We start from the raw sequence: 21619 nt of genomic DNA on the forward strand, positions 1-21619 counted from the left end.
AGGCTCGACTTCAGTTTCATGAGCCTAATTCAGACATCAGATTCGTTTAAACCAAGAGTTCCTGATGAATGTTCAGTATATTGATACTGAAGAGCGTACACTGATTCAGCAGGTTTGAACACCAGGATGTCCCAGACGTCCCACACTCAATCTGTCCACTTGGCATTGGTTCCTGGCTCACGTTTATGAATTAGTAACAATACACTGTTTATAACCTTTCCAGTACATTGAGTTACTTTTTTTTTTTGCCTCTTTAAGGATGTTGTCACTATGGTTACTGCGGGTACACATGAAGGTCTCTCGGAAGCAGGCCGAGAAAAAACCCGGAGTGAAGTATAAAACCGCAGACTCTCCAACACTGTACCAACGATTTTACAGTTTCAAACCGTCCCAAACGTGTTTATTTGACATAAAAGAGTTTATATTATCGTTTCTCCATCATGCTTGTCCATTTAGGTCTACGTTATGTATGGTGCAGGGCGTGTTTACACTGAACCGAGGAGTCCACGCCACACTCAGAACGTCTGGTCTATGTGTGGGCCTTGTTCAAACCGTCTTTCTCCTCTGCGTTTGAGCGCTCAAAGCTTCTGTTGTGGTTGTTATTGCTGTTGCTGCTCTCCCTGGGTGCCGAATCGAGGACGATCGACTGTCCCTGTTCGTGTCGACAGAGTCCCGCTAAGTGAAAGTGTCCTTTGTAGAAATTCCAAACCATTAGCCCTGCTAGTGTCAGTGACAGGACGACCACCATCACCTGCAGCACCACTAGGGTGTGCTGTTCTCCCTGCATACGGGGCTCCAACCTCGAAGTCTCCACCAAGGAGCGGGACCCTGGCCTCAGGTCGTACGTGATATTCTGGGTAACGTAGTCCCTGCCGTGGGAGGACTCCACACAGCCGCAGGTGTAGCGGCCGGCGGCCGAGGCCGAGGCGTTGAGGATGACCAGGCCGTCGCGGTGGATGTGGTGGGTGTCGGAGCTGACCACTGGGCGTCCGTCTCTGTGCCACTGCACCTGGGCCAGGTTGGACCCTGGCTGGCACTGCAGTTTAATACTGAACCCCGGGAGGAAGGAGACGTTCACGGCCTTAACGCCACCTGTAATAATAATAATCTTTATTTGTATAGCACCTGGGCTCATGTATTTAATATTTAAGCAGAAATGAATCAATCATCTAAGGTTCTTATAATCCATTGAAAGTTCATTTCTTAACATACCCACTAGGGGGCAGCGGCTAGCGTCGCCATCCATGAGGCTCTGAACCACCTGACTGTAAGAGAGAAAGAATTGTGAACATAGGAAAAACGGTCCAACGTAATGTCCAAACAGTTTGTTTTCTCACTGGAGGAAGCTCAATGTTTGCAACATCCCACCCACACCACCCAATGGACCAATGAAAATGCTTCACAGCCGTCTTTTGAGACGCCAGTGTCTCCTCATCCTCACCTGTGCGTGTCTGGGCGAACGTTGTTGACGCCTACGCACTCCTTAGCAGCGAGGTCCCAGCCACAGTAGGGGTCTCTGGCCAGCACGCAGTCCAGACAGGACGGGTAGAGACGGCACGAGCTCAGCGGCACTTGCCCAGCCGCCACTTCGGACCCAGCGTACAGCAGACCCTGAGAACGCAGGTGTGGAGAGTGGAACTGGATCCAGTGGATCTGAAACGATGATCTAAAGAACCCGAACGCTAAACGGATCCGATCGCACGGCCCACATAGGAAGACTCACCACGGTAAGGGAGAGGCGGAGTATTTTCACGGGCTCGGACTGCTGAAAGACCTGCATCTCCTCTATTATTACCATCTCGCCGTCGTAGTTCACTGCCTTCAGTATCGACCCGCTTTCTGTCACACACACACACACAGGATCATAAATCATCTTTTTCATCTTCACACAAAACCATCAAGGATCTCATACTGGTTTGCAAACATCTTACATATTATATGTTACAAACATATACATCTCAATTTTTCTCTAAGATATGAGAAATTACTCGTACTGTTATCTATGAGTAATTAATACCTGTCCCGATGAACATGACTTCATGACTGCTTCCGTCCAAGGCGGTTGTCCTGGCCACGACTATACGCGTAAACGCGGGTCCTTTTTTAACCAGCAGGGGGCGCTCGTTGATTGGCAGGACTGCCTGGTCCATTAGCGGCCTGTCTCTGATAAACTGAAGGGTTTTGTCGGGGAGATCGAGAGACTTAAGAAACCCCTTATCTCTGGCTTCGTTATTAATACACTAGAGAGATTGAGAAACAAAAACAGAAAACACAAATCGGGTTTGAAGATTAGCTTGAATGGCTAACTCGGTGCAATAACTAACTTGGTGCAATGTTTAACTTGTTCCTGAATAAAAGAAGGGCGGTTGGTCTCACAGCTCCCGGGCGAGGGAAGGGCAGGTCGCCGCTGTACATCACCCACTTGACAAACGACGTTTCCACAGTCACCGGCGTCTTGAATTTGCCGTGTGAGAAAACCTCCCCAATGTCCGTGACCTTGTACGCGCACACCGCAGAGTAGTGCGAAGTGTCCCTAAAAACCAAACACCTCGGTCCGGTCAGGCGAAACCGGTCCACCGGACCACCCCACCTCCTCCTTCCCCAGGGTGGATACTCACTGAGGGGTGAAGACTGCGTAAAACACGCAGGTGCTCCAGTTCCCGGGGCAGAACCGGAACACGTCCTGCATGATGAGCGGGAGGCTGCTGTCACGGACGGGACAGTCCAAGCGAGCCTTTACGAACGAGGTCCACTTCCTCTGTAACGTCCTCTGCCCGCCCATGTCGCTCTGGAAGAGCGGGAAGGTGAAAGCGAAGCAATTAACGGGATTTGGAGCGACATGTTGGTGCGGTAACGGACGCGTATCGTACGCGTATCGGGCGCGTAACGTGCGCGTACCTTGCAGACGCGCGCAACGCGCGACACCTCCAGCCTGTTGTAGAAGTCGTACTCCACCGCGGTTTCGACGAAGAACAGGTATATTTTGTCATCGTCCCCCTCTGGGTTCTCTTCCCCCTCAGCTATGTGCTCCATGCCAATGAAATTGGGCTCTGAGGTAACAGTACAAATCAGGAGGTCCACCTTAAATATCCCAAACGGTTGGAAACACAGGTGCACGCGCTTTACAGTGGCAAAATGTGTGTGTGTGTGTGTGTGTGTGTGTGTACGTATCTGACCATTGAGCCAGGAGGTCTTGAATTCCGTGCGAACCGTTTCGGCGGAGCTACGCATCATGACCGGTTCCGAGCCCAGGAAGTTGATTGAAGTTGCGGAGAATAGTTCACCGTCTGTAACACGGAAAATCTCATTCACAATCGCACACCAACTGTTCGTGCGTCTATTAACCGCTTTGTCGGTGTTAATCCCAATGTCGTGTTATTTATGATGGAAGAATTAACATCTGCAATGGCTGATATTACACTGGATGGTACTAAAGTTGAAAACTCATAAAAGTACTTAACGTTTTGTGAAGAAAGTGTATGACCTGTTATGTCTCAGAAATTTGAGGGAATTGGGTGAGAGAGGGTGTGTGTGTGTGTGTGTGTGACAGAGAGAGAGAGAGAGAGAGAGATGACTTGCCAACGAGTTCTGAGGCGTATCTCTGGAAAGGATCAAACGGACACTTTCCTTTCCCGTCCTCCTTTTTGTCTTCCAGTGTCAGCGTGTCGTTTGTATATGACTGAAGGAAAAAAACACACAGCAGAGGTCACAGGTGGGATGTCCTGCTCACGGGTCACAGGAGAGGCAAGGTGTTGGACTCGAAGGTGAAAGGTGAGGGGTGAAAGGTGTTTTACTGGATTTAAGAGCAAACACGTTTTGCGTTATGGCTCAGTACTTCTCCATTGCCGTGATCAGATATATGAATATCTCTGCATCTGTGATGGCGTCACCTGTTCCACATTCGGTTTTGTACGGTGTTTCTTTTGTCGCGGTCTACATCCTGTATTCTATTTCCTGTTCACCTTAATTTTGCCTGCTGTACTCTGTGCGCCTGCCGTGTTTTCATTTGCGTTCGGCTGTACCGTGTTTACATCTCCCCTTCAGCCTGTTTCACATCGCTTGTCTATTTTCTGTCTGTCTGTATTTAGCTTTATGCTACCAGTCCATCCGTCTCTTGTGACCTGTTCCTCCTCAGGCCTGTGGTTTGTTTTTTTTTCTCTCTCAGTCTGTTCTGTCTCATGTTCTCAGTTTGTTTCTTGTATCTTCTTGTATCTTCTACCCTGTTTCCTAGTAGCTTGTTTTCCTGTTTCTGTAACCAGTGACCCGCATGTGTATCTGTTCTTTGCCTAATTTTTAAAAACCTTTTCCCATCACCCCCTGGGTTAGTTCCTGGTGTTCATTAATTTCACAGTTCTAGTGTTGGTCTGTTTAGTTATGTTTGGTGTCTCTCTCCCCTGTGTTTGTTAAGCGTTTCTGTTTCTGGTTTCCCCAGTAAGACGACCCTGGACGGTCTGTGGCCCTGAAGACGGATTTGTCCTTAATCAAAGTTGTTATACTCATAGTTTGTGTTCCGCTCCAACTCACCAATTGTCACATCCTGCATATGTGATGTGTAAGCACAACAATCAAACAAAATCAATATATATGTGCGAGTGTACATGTGGAAAATAGCATAGCAATAAAGTTTTTATTGCAGTAATTCACAGGCGGGCTTGACTCACCATGATGTCACAGGTGGGACTAAATGCACTGGTTCCACACACATACATCCTCCCGTCTCTCATTCGGTGGAGAATCCGGATGTAGTTCTGACACTCGATCTGATGGAGATGGAGCAGATCACATGACTTTAGTGCCTCAAATGACCTGGTGTACGAGGTTGTGCCTTCTGGGGCAGACGGAGACCGTGCGGAGGGTGGCTTCACGCCACAGCAGCCCGGGGTCCCAGCTCAGAACAAACGCCCCCCCTGTGGGCCGGGAGAACTGATACATCACCTCCAAATTCTTTCCTTTGCGTGAACATCTCTCTTGCATCTCACCGGTCACTTGCCACTTGACCTAAAAGGGAAACAGAGTTTCATTCAAGAGTGTAAACAAAAACCACAGAGGCACCAGAGCAACAAATGCATTTAAAATCGGGCCAGGGGACAATAAAGGCTGAAGGTGCAGGTGTTCTCCTGACCATGGCTCTCTTGTGGGTGATGTTGGAGAGCTCCAGGGCAAAGATAGCTTCCCTGGCTCCCAAGATGAGCAGACCCAGATCTTCCCTCAGCAGCATGGTGGAGTAGTTCCACACCCCCTGCTCTCGAAACACACGCCCGCCGTTACCTAGCGACGCCAGAAAAGCACTCTTTTACTCTCAAGTGTGGGAATGGAAACTTGTGGAAGGGGGGGGGGGGCCTCGGTGATGCAACATTTATCAAGCCAGCATGTGACTAAAAAACAAAACAAGCAGACAAAGTTGCACATGGGATTTAAAGGCGTAGCAAGACTGGACTGCTACCCAGATGTACAAGCAGAAGTACGAGTGCACTCAAATCTCACTCAAACGCACTCGAATATGCTCGAAAACATATTCGGAACATAGCGCGGGCTCACTCACCCCCGAGGCTGAAGTTCTTCCGTGGCTCGCTGTGGGCGGGCCAGTCCTCGGGGGCAGACAGCAGGCCCGGGACCCACACGCACAGCAGCAGGAGAGACAGCATGTCCCCCGGGGTCCCGCCGTGTACGCCGCAGCGCGAGGACTCCCGACGGCGTCCCGGACGGGCTGGGTGCGAGGGACGGGGTCTGTGCCGGACGCCTGGTGTGTGCAGCTGCTCGGAGCGGCCTCTCCTTCTCCCGTCAGGGGCACCTCGGCCCGGAGATATACGACTCGGCTTTGTCCGCACGGGCTGCCTCTTCAAAGGAACAGGAACAGCGTGAGGCCATCTGGGGGGGGGGGGGGGGGGGGGGAGAAACAGAGGAGAACCATGGAGATATAAAGAGGAGAAAGAGAGCAAGAGAGGGCAGATGGGGAGAGACAAAGAGGAGAAGTGGTTGAGAAAGAGGAGAGATGGAGAGTCAGCAAGAAAGAAGGGAGAAAGGAACTAGGTGGACTCAGATAATTCGTCACTTGAGATGTGTTTGGAATGTCATGACGTGTTTAAATATCAGGAAGCAGAAAGAACTGATAAGTCTTGTGGTACCGAGTATGAACCCACAACACTGAATAAGAATGGTGACTATTCAGATTATTATCTACACTGTAAACACACCCAGACATTGTCAGTAGTCAACAGAATGTGAAAGTGACTTCAATTCCATCACAGTTCATCTTTATAAACCCTCTCATGGATGGAGAGATGAAGAGGAATAGAGGAAAAGGGAGAAGAAAGGGAGAGCATAAGTGTGTGAGGTAGAGAAAAGAGAGGGAGAGTGCAAGTGTGAGGTAGGGAGTAGAGAGAGAGAGAGAGTGTGTGAGGTAGGGAGGAGAGAGAGTGTGTGAGGTAGGGAGGAGAGAGAGTGTGTGAGGTAGGGAGGAGAGAGAGTGTGTGAGGTAGGGAGTAGAGAGAGAGTGAGGTAGGAAATAGAGAGAGAGAGAGTGTGTGAGGTAGGGAGGAGAGAGAGTGTGTGAGGTAGGGAGGAGAGAGAGTGTGTGAGGTAGGGAGGAGAGAGAGTGTGTGAGGTAGGGAGGAGAGAGAGTGTGTGAGGTAGGGAGGAGAGAGAGTGTGTGAGGTAGGGAGTAGAGAGAGAGTGAGGTAGGAAATAGAGAGAGAGAGAGAGTGTGTGAGGTAGGGAGGAGAGAGAGTGTGTGAGGTAGGGAGGAGAGAGAGAGTGAGGTAGGAAATAGAGAGAGAGAGTGTGTGAGGTAGGGAGGAGAGAGAGTGTGTGAGGTAGGGAGGAGAGAGAGTGTGTGAGGTAGGGAGGAGAGAGAGTGTGTGAGGTAGGGAGGAGAGAGTGTGTGAGGTAGGGAGGAGAGAGTGTGTGAGGTAGGGAGGAGAGAGAGTGTGTGAGGTAGGGTGGAGAGAGAGTGTGTGAGGTAGGGAGGAGAGAGAGTGTGTGAGGTAGGGAGGAGAGAGAGTGTGTGAGGTAGGGAGGAGAGAGAGTGTGTGAGGTAGGGAGGAGAGAGAATCAGTGAAGGCAGCGTTGGTGGTGGCAGTAATTCTGTCAGTGCTTTAGTGATGTAAATGTGGCGTCTGAGATCCTCCACAGGGCGGATGTTACGAGGAGAAACAAAAGCCAGAGATCACGACCAAAAGACTCGCTCTGTGCCACGCCCCGCTGCCACGCCCCACTGCCACTCCCCGCTGCCACGCCTTGCTGCCACGCCCCGCTGCCCACGGTGACGCTTGTCCCTCAGGCTGTTACAGGTTCACATGTTTAGGCTGTGCGAGACACACACATCATCACTCCGGCTGGTGTGCGAGACACACACATCATCACTCCGGCTGGTGTGCGAGACACACACATCATCACTCCGGCTGGTGTGCGAGACACACACATCATCACTCCCTCTGGTGTGCGAGACACACACATCATCACTCCCTCTGGTGTGCGAGACACACACATCATCACTCCCTCTGGTGTGCGAGACACACACATCATCACTCCCGCTGGTGTGTGAGACACACACATCATCACTCCCGCTGGTGTGGGAGACACACACATCATCACTCCCACTGGTGTGTGAGACACACACATCATCACTCCCGCTGGTGTGTGAGACACGCACATCATCACTCCCGCTGGTGTGTGAGACACACACATCATCACTCCCGCTGGTGTGTGAGATACGCACATCATCACTCCCACTGGTGTGTGAGATACACACATCATCACTCCCACTGGTGTGTGAGACACACACATCATCACTCCCACTGGTGTGCTGACGTCTCCATGGAGACGTTTAAACGCACCGCAGCAGCTGCTCAACGGCAAACCGCGATTTGTAAACGGATCGAGTGGGTCGGACCTGTGCACAGGAAGTGACCTCGCCGCCACTGTAATACTGTACGGTCGGTGTGTTCAGGTGTTGTGTAATGGCATCGGAAGAAGGAAGTCCTAACAAACGCAAAAACCCAAGGAGGAACCCAAAGGTCAAAGGTGAAAAGGTCAGTGTCACGCGAGCCTTCCCGTTTGTGTCCACTGGTGGTGGGCATCACTATAGCACTGACAGAGAGATCACACGCCATCTCCGCCATATTGAGTCTGTCCAACATCGCACCGTGTGGAGTTTGTTCCAGCACTAACCTCCCGCGTCTAAGCCAGCCAATGGCAGCGCCCCGCGATATTGTTGTGACTCTCGGCCATTAAGATTCATTTCCTGAAACACTTAACCTCCCTGGCCAACATCAACGTACAGTTTCCCTTACAGGAAACCCGTTCCCCATTTCGACCTGCTCCCACACAAACAACCTAAAACTTTGGAGACATAACCGACATATTCAAAACCTGCAGTCACTGTGCTACTATCACAAAATGGATAACACCCACCGATTCGTACATAACATGACATCAACACAAATTACGGCCGAGTATTTTGAAAACATATGTGAATGAACGGGGTTTATAGGGGTGGCGATTACACAAAGAATTAGACCACACACAAACATTTACAGCAGTGTTTGTGTGGCCCAGCGCTGTGTGCAGTGACAACACAGGCGAAAAGCCTGTTTCCAGTGCTGGAGCAACATCTTGCACACTGAAAAATGCGATGCTTTCATCGCTGCAGTCAAGTGCAGTATGGGCCCTGATGATGTAACTTTACAGAACTTTACAGAACCTTGCAGAACTTTGCAGAACTAAGCTCCTGCGAGGTACTCAGCATTTCAGACATGGGAGATGATGCAGAAGTCGCCTAAAGGATACGGTGCTCGTTGAACGTCGAGTGTCAGAGCTCGCGTGACACGTACCTGGACGGCCGAGACGGGTCCCGTGCCCCTCCCGCGTCACAGGGGGCTACACGTGAACCCTGCCGTTACGTGTTTTGCAAAGCGTACGTTGCACAAGTCGTGCAAGTTGAGAACACGCAGGCTGGGTCAGCTACCGACCCGGCCGGGCACCTTGATTGGTCATGCATGCAGGCAGCAGGAAGAGAAGAAAAATGCGGACTAACCCTGGGGGTGAAGGGGTTTAAGAATGTGACGGCATAGGCTTCAAGCTTAAAGACACACGTGAAATAAACTGACAGGGTGGGCCAGCTGTAACACTGCCCAAGCAGCGATTCGAAATCAAAGCACTGTAACTTTGTTTGCTGTAAGTGCCCTTATCACGAGGTAGTCACAGGGCGGGTGTGGTTCGCAGCAACGGGGTCAAAACCGCTCCGCCAGACCCGTGCATGAGTGCCTGAGCTGACTCGCACCTGGCCCGAGGAGTAAAGCACTTGAGACGAGACGAGACCCCTCCCAGGCACACGCAGGGCTCACGCACATACACGCGTGTGCACAGGCAAAGGAGACAGGGCGTGAGAAAGACAGACGGAGACAGACAGACAGATTTCGACGTGGCCACGCTGTAGTACTGTTACTTGGACTCCCATTAAGGTAAAACTTTAATGTACTTTTTTTATCCTTAAAAATCCAGATGCCACAAACAAGAGGAAATCCTGAGGAAATACACTACACAAAAGTAAGACAGGACATGGGTGTACGTTTCTGTTAAGGTTGCATTGCTATTGAGATGTCTGAAACAGGAAACACGCTCAGCAAATTCAGGAAAAAACAGCGCAACTCAAATGCAAATCTTGCCTAAACCCGTCCAGTTCGTTAGATCTAGTCTGATTCTAGTCCTCTCTGATACTCAGTTGGGTGACAACCCAGATAAGAAACTTACCTTGGAAGCCAATCTGCTCCTGTGTCCTTGTGGCTGAAACACTTCTACACTTGACTTTGTACTCTCTCACTCACACACACATATACACACACACCACCCCCCCCACACACACACCCTCTCCTCTAACCATCTCTATGCAAAACAAGCAGACCTTTATGTGTGTGAAGGAGGGGCCGGGCACAGCCGAGCCGAGGAGATGGTCCGCTGTCTCTGCTCCTGGACGGCGTCTATGGCGCTCACGGGGTCCGGCGCATTGTTGTTGTGAAAGTCAAACTGCTCGGGCCCTGCGGTGAGGAATGAATGAGCCGGGGAAAGATTCCACAGCCTGTGAGACCGGGGAGAAAGAGCACGCCACAACAGGCTGGCCGCGCTCACACACACACACACACACACAAGCACGCGTCATTGTAAGTGGGAGGGAGGGAGGGAGAGGAGTGTGTGTGTGTGTGTGTGTGTGTGTGTGTGTGTGTCTCTGCGGGGGGGTCATAAGTTGTCTTCCTGTTTAAAGTGCACTTCTGTCTTCTCTGGGAAGGTGACTCAACTTCCACAGGGAGAAGGAATACCGTCTTACAGGCCAGAGTATTCGCCATGGGCACCGAGTCCTTCATAGTTCTTAGTTATCTACATTGTATTCAGGAAGACAGTAGTTACAAATGATGGGAATGGGGCTGCCTAGCCACACACATGTAGCAAGTCCGGACACGCTGAGTTTAGAGGCTGTTGGGGGCATTTTTCTGTCTTCCAAAACAGAGTAATTTTCCCAGTGCTGAACCAAACAAAGCTCGAGGTTCAGACCTGACGACATACTTCAGGTGTTTCACTCACAACCTTCACTCGTGTCTCACAGCATGTCTAGTTCACGCTTGTAGGACAAAAATCTGCCCGGCAGTGCTGAAAGGTGTTCGATGTTATCACATCACCCAAGACTGGGGCCTGTAGAAACATTCCTCATACCTCGGTTCTGACACGCGTGCGTTGGGAAATCGCAGTTCTTTGGACAATTGCTATGAGAAGTATGTGTTACAAAACATGAACCTTAAACAAATCTGCCTCTCGCTCCCTCTTAATAGAGGACTCTGGCTCCATCTAGTGGCTGCAGTTATTCAAAACAGGTGGAAAATAACGAGAGGGTTACGGTAACTTTACCGAATACCCTCTCAATTCAGAACGTAGTTTCTTTATAAACCGTACGGGATATACTTTGATGTTCTATTAGCTTGTTAAAGTGAATACAAAAATGCTTTAGGGACATGTCAACCTCTATATATGACACGGCAAACGGATTAAAAAGATCTTCCTTTTAATTCAAATAAATACAGCAAAAGGTCAACAGTGATACCCATATGAACTCAGATACCTACAGTAGCACCGTGCACTTCTATTACACAACCCAGGAATGACAACCACAGTTTAGCAATCACAAACATCTCACTACAGAAAACAATATATACACTTTTCTCAACATTATGACCCACAAACCTCAGCAAAATCTCACCATCCTTCTTCATTGGTATCGTTTCGATATGACGTTAGAAGAGCTTTTAGAGCATTTCGGACGCTAGAGTTTGTGAATTTTCAGAAGGCATCAAACAAATTCAAAAATGTAACGGTTGGTTTTAGAACTCTGACGTCTACACGACACTCATGGAACCACGGAACAGACATCACACGTTCTATGGAACACATACAGCAGTTGTCAGTGTCGGAAGAGACATTAAATGTTCATAAGCTCAAAAACAGGGGTTCAGTGAAACCAGCAGTGACCTTCTGTGGTGCAGCTGGTCTGCTTGTGTGGCTGGTTTGTTTGTGCGGCTGGTCTGTCTGTGTGGCTGGTCTGTCTGTGTGGCTGGTCTGTCTGTGTGGCTGGTCTGTCTGTGTGGCTGGTCTGTCTGAGGCTGGTCTGCTGTGCTTGGTTCTTGTTGCTTGGTCCCACCTTCTGTATAAAGTCTGAGCAGAACCCATGGGGATAAATGAGCTCCTGGAGTCAGGTGAAGCACCCATTATTGGCTCAGGAATGTGTCCATTTTATGGTTCAGCAGCTGATCTTCACCCTCCTGGTGAAGGTTTCGCATCCTGAGGAGAAACACTTCACTGGATTCTTGCGCCGAGCTCGTTAAAGATGCGCCATGGAAACGAGACGTGGGCAAGCGGCAACTGTCCCCAGGCAACGGGGTCCGGTGACCACGTCACAAGGCACTGGCTGAATTCGACAGCGAGGGGGCGGGACTGTGCTTCTGGTTGGCCGAGGAGAGAGGCGGAGTCACTCCTGACTGGTGCGTCTCTTCTCCAACTTCTGTTTCAGCTCTTCGGTGAATGCTGCTGAAACAGAAAAGAGACAAATGAGTGACAGAGCGAAAAAGAGAGAGAAAGATAGAGAAGAGAGAGAGATAGAGAGAGATGGAGAGAAGGGAGGGAGAGGAGAGAGAGATGGAGAGAGGGAGAGAGATAGAGAACAAAAAGCATGTGTGTGTGTGTGTGTGTGTGTGTGTGTGTGTGCATGCGCCCATGAACCACTCGTGACTTGAGGTGTCCAAGTTTTGTGACTAAATTAATACTAGTTTAGAATGTCTAATTGATCATTTTGTGCTGTGCCCATCTGTTAGTCAGAGAGGACACGACCGGTTTCGTAGTGCCAAACGCTGTGGGACTGGAAGGGTGCGACATTTACAGCACTGGGGGAAGAATTTTTCCTCTCCGGGATGAAAAAGTGCAGAGTTTCAGTTCAGACGTTTGGAAGCTGGATTTGGTTTGTTGTGTAGATCAGGTGCCCTCTCTCCTCCCCGAGTTGTTCTCGTCTTCGGATTCACCCCACACGCCTCAGCTTTGCCGTCAAACATCTGATTTTCTAATAAAGCAACACGCCACTACAGACGGATTCACTCATGTCTCTAGTTCTGGCAACAAAGGCAGATGTTGCCGACCATGGGACAGAAAACGCTGGGATTTCTGTATTAATTACTCTTATGAGTCCTATAGAACAGATTTGGAGGGACTGGTTATTGGCTGATGGGAGTTGTTCTAGAGCTGGGGCTGTTTGTGTTAGAATCGTACAGGCGTGAAGAAACATCGGCCCAGCCCTAGAGATGCACAAAGCTGGAATAGGGTTCTAGATAAACTAAGACAAACCGAATAGAGGAAATTCACTTGAGCCAATGGAGAAAACCCCTGCTTCCAAAAAACCCGAATGAACAAAAACACAGCACTCCACGTCTCAAGGTCGATCACTTTTGTTTCACAGTTCCAAGTCTTGTGAAAATAAATGTTTAATGCTTTGGCAGACATATGCAATTCTACAGTTAGACAGAAGGAAAACAGCACCCATCCAAGGATGGATGAAAACTCGCTCCACCCGTGAAGCAAGATGGAGGGACCATCTTGGCTTGGGCCTCGTATCCTGCAGGCCTCAGAGAGCTGGCACTCGGATCAGGACCAAAGCTGAATCAGGAGTGTTTCCAGACGCATATCTGGTGGTGTTCACACATGGAACACCAGAAGTATCACTGATCTGGTAGGGAAGGTTGATCCAGCCCTCACTACCGTTGTTTCAAGGCAGCTCCAAGACCTTGTAAAGGTCATTGTTGCTAAATGAGGTCCTACTAGTTACCAGCCATCCAGACTCCATGTTCCTGCCTGAACACTGAAAACTGAAATGATCAGTATAAAAAAATAAAAAAACAACTATTGGTGTAATTACTTTAAGTCAGGGGCTTAGTGTGTGTGTGTGTGTGTGTGTGTGTGTGAGAGAGAGAGTGTAACTCACTCTGTGACAGCGGCGAGGGAGACAAGACGAGTCGTCTCATTGGACTAGACGGGGACCCTGGAGGGCTTAACGACCTGTGTGAGGGACTTGGGGATTTAGACTGTGCTCTCAACGTCCATTTATCTGACCCTGCTCACCAGACACACACACACACCCACACACACACACACACAGAACATTATTTAACATAAGGGCAAGTATATTCAAACTCTTGTATCATCTATCAAAACTAGCGTTTAAATCTGCCAGTAGTCCTCAATTTTCACCCTAGGTGTGCTTACAGCTTCTTACCTTTAGGGGGCAGCGTGGGTGCTCGGGAGAAAGTGGGCATTGACGTGCAGTGAAGAGTTCGTTCTCCATTCTCATCGTTGGAGGAGATGTACGCTTAGGGAGCAACGTGGACAAAGGTCAGCACACGAGAATCACAGCGAGGAATCTATCAGCACAATCTACACACACAAATCTACAGGCACTTTGTGATGTGTGTATAGGGACATGTGTGTGTAAGACAGGTGTTATTCTGTCCTATATCTCTTACACTGCGTGTGTTGTTTGTTGGTGGAGGTGTGTGTGTGGGGCGAGTAAATCTTTGGCTCCAGCAGGTTGGTGTGGTGTAATAACATTCTGTTTGTACAGTTTTTGCCCCGTGTGTCTGTGTGTCTGTGTGTGTGTGTGTGTGTGTCATACTGATATTCTCCTCGTACGGCTCCTCCAGTAGAAAAGGTTGGAGCGTTCCTGCAGTCTTCTCCACCAGAGCATTGATGACATCATAGAGAGTGGCGCACGGTATCTGCCGAGGGACAGGTGGGGGGACAGGTAGAGGGACAGGTGAAGGGACAGGTAGGGGGACAGGTGGAGGACAGGTGGGAGACAGGTGGGAGACAGGTGAGGGGACAGGTGAGGGGACAGGTAGAGGGACAGGTGGGAGGACAGGTGGGGGGACAGGTGGGGGGACAGGTGGGAGACAGGTGCGGGGACAGGTGGGGGGACAGGTGGGGGGACAGGTGGGAGGACAGGTGAAGGGACAGGTGGGGGGACAGGTAGGGGGACAGGTAGGGGGACAGGTGGGGGACAGGTGGAGGGCAGGTGGAAGGACAGGTGGGAGGACAGGTGAAGGGACAGGTAGAGGGACAGGTGGGAGACAGGTAGAGGGACAGGTAGAGGGACAGGTGGGAGACAGGTGGGGGGACAGGTAGAGGGACAGGTGGGAGGACAGGTAGAGGGACAGGTGGGAGGACAGGTAGAGGGACAGGTGGGGGACAGGTGGGGGGACAGGTGAAGGGACAGGTGAAGGGACAGGTGAAGGGACAGGTGGGGGGACAGGTGGGGGGACAGGTGGGGGGACAGGTGGAGGGACAGGTGGAGGGACAGGTGGAGGGACAGGTGAAGGGACAGGTGGGGGGACAGGTGGGGGGACAGGTGAAGGGACAGGTGGGGGGACAGGTGAAGGGACAGGTGAAGGGACAGGTGGGGGGACAGGTGGGGGGACAGGTGGAGGGACAGGTGGAGGGACAGGTGGGGGGACAGGTGGAGGGACAGGTGAGGGGACAGGTGGAGGGACAGGTGGAGGGACAGGTGGGGGGACAGGTAGGAGGACAGGTAGGAGGACAGGTGGGGGGACAGGTGGAGGACAGGTGGGAGGACAGGTGGGAGGACAGGTGGGGGGACAGGTAGGAGGACAGGTAGGAGGACAGGTGGAGGGACAGGTGGAGGGACAGGTGGAGGGACAGGTGGAGGGACAGGTGGGGGGACAGGTGGGGGGACAGGTGGGAGACAGGTGGAGGTCAGCAGCCCTTCCCATCTTTCCCCCCCAATAACGCAGTCACGTCGCATCTGTTTGTTTAGGAAAGACGGAACCGTACGTACGGGGTTCTCCACATCGATGATGTATCCACCCTGCGGCTTCTGTGTCACCCGGTAGTGCCTGAAGACCGAGCTGGTGGAGCAGTTGGGGCAGAAGGAGACGAGATGTTCGGGAGTGGACAACAGGAGAGCGAGGGTGAGTGAGTGAGGGAGGGACGGAGGGAGAGAGAGAGGGAGGGAGGGAGGGAGGGAGGGAGGGCGAGTGAACGAGTGAAGTTGTGACCATCAGTAAGGGGCAGAGAAACATGCAGACAGTGCTGAAAAGGTGCCAAAGACAGCAAGGAAAAGAGAAAGAGAGTGAGAGAGAGTGAGAGAGAGAGAGAGAGAGAGAGAGAGTGAGTGAGTGAGTGAGTGAGTGAGTGAGTGAGTGAGTGAGTGAGTGAGTGAGTGAGTGAGTGAGTGAGTGAGTGAGTGAGAGAGAGAGAGAGAGAGAGAGAGAGAGAGAGAGAGAGAGAGAGAGAGAGAGAGAGAGGTGAAATAAGGAGGAGGTGAGAACGCTGGGTGTGTGTGGCGTACCCGTTGAGGTCTTGTCGTGTGGTTACGGCGAGGGAGCTGCCGTCCCGTCCTGGTCTTAGGAGCATGTTCCCGCAGTCAGGGTGTCTCTCCAGCAGGACCTCGGCCTCCGTGCGGGACACGGGCCTGAAGCAGCTGAAACAGTCAAACATCACTGATGTTTATCTGCTGTTGCTGATATCTACATATATGTAGAGTCAGTTCCTCAAACATGTGACTCTAAAGAGACTTCATAAGATTAACAGGAACCTGGAATCGCTACACAGCAGATAAATACTACTACTCCATTACTAACGCTTTACTAGTAATGTTTACTAGTCATATGTAGAGTTCATTTCAAATATTATTTAGTTTCTGTTGGATTCTGCCAAAAATTAACAAGATGGAGATAAAGATTCCTCGTTTGTTTTGTTATAAATATGCAAATGACACACACACACACACACACACACACACACACACACACACACACACACACACACACACACACACACACACACACACACACCCTCCCCCCTGTGCGTACTCACGCAGGGATCTCCCCCACCAGCGGGACAGAGAGCGGGGAGGCGGGGGCCCGGGCCAGGGAGCGCGCGGCCCTCCTCCGGTATCTCTCCTTCTCCACCACCTCCTTCAGCACCTGCACCTGCCCCGGCAGCAGCGTCAGCGTGGTGGGCACCGTCAGCTGCGGACCACACCCAGAGCACGCTTACTACACCCACACGACTACACCCACCACACCCAGCTCACACACCCACTCCATCGTTCGGAGCTTACATGTTATTTGGTTTTAAATTATTCAGCCATTCACCAACGTGAAGAACCACACCACATTCTGTGTAAATATTTGAACGGTGCCACAATTTTTGCACGTTCCGTCTTCTGTAGTGTAGAATTAAACCAAGAGCTCGGGGTGAGTGTGCCAACAGCCAGATGTAATTCGGCGAGACGGTACATAATCACAAACTGTGTGCATAATTACAGTTCTTATGCATGTTTTCCGTTTTAGCAAACTGAGAGTAATTGTACAGCAGCTGTTTGCTCGGCTGGGTCTGGGCCAGCGCCGCACTGCTGCTCGAGACCGAACCAACAGCAGTTCTCGGGTTCGACTGTGCGCCGCTCACATACGGACGCGCTGCGCCGTTCCTCTCGTTCTGAGGATAAAGGGAGCGCTGGTGCCAGGAAACCACGCGATCAAGAGGCAGAAAAGCACAACAAATCCCCCAGAAACACCCACGACAACCGCTTGTACACAAACCAAGAACACGACGACGGTAACAAAGTCGACGGGAGACCAAGGTGAACTCAGAGTCAAGAACTACGAGAAAACTTTTACAATCACCACTTGAGCAAGTGGTCGGCATAAAGAAGGGAGCAGAACACACACACACACACACACACACACACACACACACACGCCGTATCTGCCCCATCCCGATCACTCAATTATTAACCCCATGCCCCGGTCCAGTTTACTTGCCCCTTGGATTAAGATGACGGGTTCTGTAATCCAGCGCATTTTACGTCGGAGTCACTGCAGCCACTCACGTAACTCTATTTCTCCGCTACGAGAGGGACTGATGTTTTGCATTAATTGTTTTGCGTTTAGCTCGCTACTGTTGCTTATATGATTTATAGACTCTCTGCTTATAGACTCTCCGCAACCACACACACACACACACACACACACACACACACACACTCGCTCCCTCACAAACCCCGGCCACCTCTCCCAGGAGCAGACTAGACATTTTGCATGTTAACTTTATAGCCATTGTTTTATTTCTAAACAAAGCCAGCAAAAATTATATTGCTTCCGCATACATATGAGCTGCATCACATTTCCACAGCAGTTAAATCATAAAAAAATACTTTCAACATAATTGCTAAGCCGTTTTTTATTTTTATGGCGGGAGAGATAGCAATAAAACAAAGTCAAAGTCCTTTAACACACAATTTCAAAAAGATCGGTAAATTCCAAACGAGTACATACTAAAAATCTGCAGAATGAGGATGGGGACGAACCCACATCCCCACGCAGAAGAATGACATCAGCGGAGGACCAAGACCTCACCATGCAAGGCCTGGTCTTGGTCTGGCCCCAAACAGACAGAACCACCACTCACCACCAGCGCTTCTTTTGATTTGTGTGTGTCTTACGCACGATGCTGTGCGGGTGAATGGGCCTCTCTGCTAGTGGAATTAGGCCCTTGAGTGTGAAACTGGGCACATTCGCATGCCCGCAGTGCCTGATACAGTGCCATTTCAGACCTGCCGAGCGCCCACAGGCACCGATAAAACAGCAATATATGAAAAACGTCACACTTTGGCACTCGTGAGCAATGACTAAAAAAAAGTTTGCCTTGACTAAAACAATAAGGAATAAGGAAAAGACTTTTAATAATGGAATAGACGAATATAGGTCAGAGGTCAAAGATGGCATACTGCAGCAATTGAATGGTGCACTCACATCAACTACAGAGTAGATGAAGCCTTTCCATAGCTCCCGTGCCTCCAGGTTAGGGGCCTGAGGGAGGGAGGGAGGGAGAGAGGGAGGGAGGGGGAGAGAGGGAGGGAGGGAGGGAGGGAGGGAGGGAGAGGGAGGAAGGGAGGGAGAGAGAGAGAGAGATTCAGGCCACCGTTGTAGTAAGACCTGCTGTCTCCAAATCACAACATTCAGCCAACATTAACCCGAAACATCCCCTAGTAGCCACGTGACTGAGCCACCTTGACGAAAGAGACGTCCAGCGCAGTTTATTGCCAGCAATCGTGTGACTCCCATTTCACAAGCCAGCAAATAAGACAAAGCTTGAATTCAGTGTCTGTTCCCAAAATGTCACATGATCCCTGATGACGTCCCTGTTCCAGACACAGGGGCAGGCTGAGCACTGGCTGAATGGGAACGAATCATATTACCCTCTGGACTTTGAGAGGAACTTGTTTATTCTGTGATTTTATGGCCAGGTCTGTCTTGAACAGAGAGGGAAAGGTAAGGGGGGAATAAACATGTGAAGGCATGTTAGTTAGATGGAAGCTGGTTTTTAGAGGCCGGCTGGATCTCCTGGCTCCAACATGATCACTGGTCACAGTGATTTCAGCAGAGTTTGCCAGGCTGGTTATGAGGAACAGGGAGGGAGCCTCACGGTGAGTTTGATCTCGCCGTCCTTCATCCGCAGGTTCAGTCTGGCCGCCTCCAGGTTCCGGTCGCGGCCGCAGTCGTCGATCAGGGACACGAAGCCGCTCAGGTCCAGCTTCTCCACGTACTGCACGGGGAGAAGAAAGCACACGCGTGAACACGCACACACGCTCCCGGAGAGCACGCAGTCAGAAGGAGGCGGAGCTCATATCACGGATGACCTCACACAAGGAACTCCCACACGGTCAAACAAAAATCAGACAACTCGGCCCGGGGCTCGATCACCTCCTCGTGATCTACAGGTACCACAGAGCTTTTACGAGAACTTTGGTGAGGTCTTCTGTGATGCTTACATGCGAGTCCTTCGTATTGTTGAAGAAAAATAATGTGTTGCCACACAAGCATGTCCACAGACGTCGGGACACCTGTGTAAGACGGAGAAATCACATCAGTTTAGGGATGTCTGTGTAAGACCGAGAAATCACCTCGGTCACCTTATGACTGTTTAGCAAAAATAAAAAAACTAGGTCATTTCCTTTTGACATTAACAGTAAGGATATAAGAGACATTTTACATATGTAAAAGTTGGCAAAACCTTTAATCTCATTCTTAATTAGCATAATAAATTATGCATATAATTTAATATAATATTAAATTATATGCATATATAGAATATATATATATATTCTCTCTCTTTTCTGAAGTCAGAAGCCTCGGCCACTATAAAAAGATCAAATCCAATTAAGACTAAGAGTACTTCATCAGTTCCACGGGAAAATTTGTCGTGGTGACAAAAGTTACCCCATAAATCAAAGACCATAAAGACAGTCACGGACGCTAATAGTATTTGCCCAAGTGAAAAGTTAAACATCACATTCACACAGTCAATTGAATCATGTGCACACCCAGTGCATATAGTACAGCACAACCCCTTCATATCCACGAGCCTCCGTCATCTTGTCTCGTCATCTTTCAGGCTGCACACAGACGCACGCGCTAATCTGATCGTGATGCAAACGGGGGGTATATCTGCATACGTCACGCGCCCACTTTCTCTCCCCTAATTCTCAACGGACACGCGTCACCAAATCAGCAGCTCGCGAGCCCCCAAGGGCACCCGCTCGCGCGCGGTCTCGAAGCGCAGCTGTCCCTAATCAGACCTCGAGCCGCCCTCCCCGCCCCTGCACGTGAACACATACGCGCGCGCAGACCTCCTGCACCTGAACCTCTCGTCCCGCAGGAATATGAATTTTACGTCCATTTATTCCCCGTCTGGTTCTTTGTCTCGCATCCCCGGTTACATTTTATTTAGGATGCGGTGGATGCTTGAAGTCTTTCATGTTTAATCATAACTCGTATGATCCTACGTGCTGTTATCTGCGCCGTGTACGCTCATAAATCCAAAAACTATTTCGAAACTAAATTTCTGCGTAAAACGAGCGAAGAAAGCGAGAAAGGCAGCAGCGCATTCGTCAAAAACGGAAAAGTCGTAAACAAACCTGTCACTTTGCAGCTGGGTTTATTATACTGAAACGATCACAGATCCTTCATAATGGACAGGATACATTACGCTGCTAGATTGTTCATGCATAATTTGCGCAAAACCAATGCGGTTTATACGCCGACTATGGAAATTAACTGCATATTAAGACTTATTTACCATCAGGGTTAAATATGTCTAGTATGATCCGCAATAAGGTGTGTCCATGTAACTGTCGCCACTGCCAGAAATATTGTGCACACAGACAAGATGAAGGATATAAAACAGCCGAAGGAACTGTCAGTCGGTCCGTTTCGCAGCGTAACACACCATTTAACTTGAATGAGAACAACGATTTAAGTTTTCGGTGGGATCGGTTGATCTTTACCGCAGCTGCACGTTCCGATCGGCCAGCATCGCACACCCGAGCAGGCGATGTGACAACTGTCATCCCCCCCGGCCTCGCCCATCCACACAATACACACGCCGTTCGGCCCACACGCCGGTGTTCGTGCTCCCACACGCGATCCGACACCAGTAAACCCACCACGGTACCCGGTACCTTTTCTTTAGATCCTCGTTTTTCCAGATAGCCCTCGTAGTAGCAGGGCGGGAGCTGCGCTCGGGTTCCGCCGGTCCGCTGCTTGACTGGTGCCGCCGCCATGACCCTAGTGAAGCTGTACTGGGTTTGTAGGGGGGGCACAAAGCGGCGCTCACCGCAGGCGACGGGTGGAGCGACACGCCTTCTGCAGGGTGGAGATGACACTGGAGATCCGCACACACACACAATAGTCACAGCTCATATCACTGGGACATCCAATATGGCAGCAGGGAGCACCTCTGGGCTATGGAGGGCTTTCATTCTTCTTTTTGGACCAAATGTCAATAAACAAACATGAACAATAACTAAATACCTGGTGTGCATTGCTGTGATTGTTGTTTCCTCTTATTTATTCATTGGTCGTGAAGTATTAAATAATAAGAGTTAGGAATATTCTGCAAACAGGGTTGAATGTAGGCTCGAGTGTTTGTAGTTGATGCATTTGCAATCTTGCAATATTGAAACGTGAAATAATCTTAAACCGTCTCGCGCTGTGTGTGAAGTTCGAGTATACTA

General features: G+C 50.2%; 2 protein-coding genes and 1 long non-coding RNA gene across 8 annotated transcripts; 1 reads left to right on the forward strand and 2 right to left on the reverse strand.

Annotated features, from left to right (window-relative positions):
- Positions 1-182: 182 nt before the first annotated feature.
- sema4e (semaphorin 4e) lies at positions 183-11328 on the reverse strand. Of its 3 annotated transcripts, none has more exons than XM_076982118.1 (16): positions 11230-11328; positions 9902-10034; positions 5543-5868; positions 5123-5268; positions 4936-4998; positions 4662-4760; positions 3580-3679; positions 3177-3287; positions 2899-3050; positions 2619-2788; positions 2377-2533; positions 2018-2240; positions 1724-1839; positions 1442-1611; positions 1213-1265; positions 183-1092 (listed from the first exon to the last, which is right to left on the reverse strand). In XM_076982118.1, exons 3-16 carry the CDS (start codon positions 5643-5645, stop codon positions 530-532), a joined length of 2226 nt encoding a protein of 741 aa, XP_076838233.1. In that variant the 5' UTR covers positions 5646-5868; positions 9902-10034; positions 11230-11328; the 3' UTR covers positions 183-529. The 3 variants fall into 3 exon arrangements, with proteins under 3 accessions (XP_076838233.1, XP_076838232.1, XP_076838234.1); XM_076982117.1 differs by having other exon boundaries at positions 9902-10111; positions 11246-11320; XM_076982119.1 differs by lacking the exons at positions 9902-10034; positions 11230-11328 and adding an exon at positions 9751-9836.
- LOC143483296 (uncharacterized) lies at positions 9270-19197 on the forward strand. 2 transcript variants are annotated; one of them, XR_013122468.1, is made up of 4 exons: positions 9270-9461; positions 13794-13917; positions 15356-15509; positions 19063-19197. It is a non-coding gene; the product is annotated as an uncharacterized LOC143483296 (long non-coding RNA). The 2 variants fall into 2 exon arrangements; XR_013122469.1 differs by having other exon boundaries at positions 13808-13917.
- stap2a (signal transducing adaptor family member 2a) lies at positions 11931-21564 on the reverse strand. Of its 3 annotated transcripts, XM_076982121.1 has the most exons (11): positions 21065-21564; positions 19376-19447; positions 19030-19149; positions 18357-18413; positions 16417-16571; positions 15890-16021; positions 15377-15446; positions 14198-14300; positions 13802-13894; positions 13511-13639; positions 11931-12069 (listed from the first exon to the last, which is right to left on the reverse strand). In XM_076982121.1, the coding sequence occupies exons 1-11, from the start codon at positions 21164-21166 to the stop codon at positions 12011-12013; spliced, it is 1092 nt and encodes a 363-aa protein (XP_076838236.1). In that variant the 5' UTR covers positions 21167-21564; the 3' UTR covers positions 11931-12010. The 3 variants fall into 3 exon arrangements, 2 of the variants coding, with proteins under 2 accessions (XP_076838236.1, XP_076838237.1); XR_013122467.1 differs by lacking the exons at positions 11931-12069; positions 13511-13639 and having other exon boundaries at positions 15377-15630; XM_076982122.1 differs by lacking the exons at positions 11931-12069; positions 13511-13639; positions 13802-13894; positions 14198-14300 and having other exon boundaries at positions 15219-15630.
- Positions 21565-21619: the final 55 nt, after the last annotated feature.

The sequence above is a fragment of the Brachyhypopomus gauderio genome, chromosome 19, assembly GCF_052324685.1.
Source record: "Brachyhypopomus gauderio isolate BG-103 chromosome 19, BGAUD_0.2, whole genome shotgun sequence".
NCBI classification, from domain to species: domain Eukaryota; kingdom Metazoa; phylum Chordata; class Actinopteri; order Gymnotiformes; family Hypopomidae; genus Brachyhypopomus; species Brachyhypopomus gauderio.

Excerpts from the sequence above, each read along its gene's own strand:
- sema4e (XM_076982118.1), bottom strand. The coding sequence starts at position 5,645 with ATGCTGTCTCTCCTGCTGCTGTGCGTGTGGGTCCCGGGCCTGCTGTCT. Across the intron at positions 5,269-5,542 it reads GAAGAACTTCAGCCTCGGGG|GTAACGGCGGGCGTGTGTTT; the intron begins GTGAGTGAGCCC and ends TGGCGTCGCTAG. Across the intron at positions 4,761-4,935 it reads GCAAAGGAAAGAATTTGGAG|ATCGAGTGTCAGAACTACAT; the intron begins GTGATGTATCAG and ends CATCTCCATCAG.
- stap2a (XM_076982121.1), bottom strand. The coding sequence starts at position 21,166 with ATGGCGGCGGCACCAGTCAAGCAGCGGACCGGCGGAACCCGAGCGCAG. Across the intron at positions 15,447-15,889 it reads ACACGACAAGACCTCAACGG|CTCGGTCTTCAGGCACTACC; the intron begins GTACGCCACACA and ends CTGCTCCACCAG. Across the intron at positions 14,301-15,376 it reads TCATCGATGTGGAGAACCCC|ATACCGTGCGCCACTCTCTA; the intron begins GTACGTACGGTT and ends GTCCCTCGGCAG.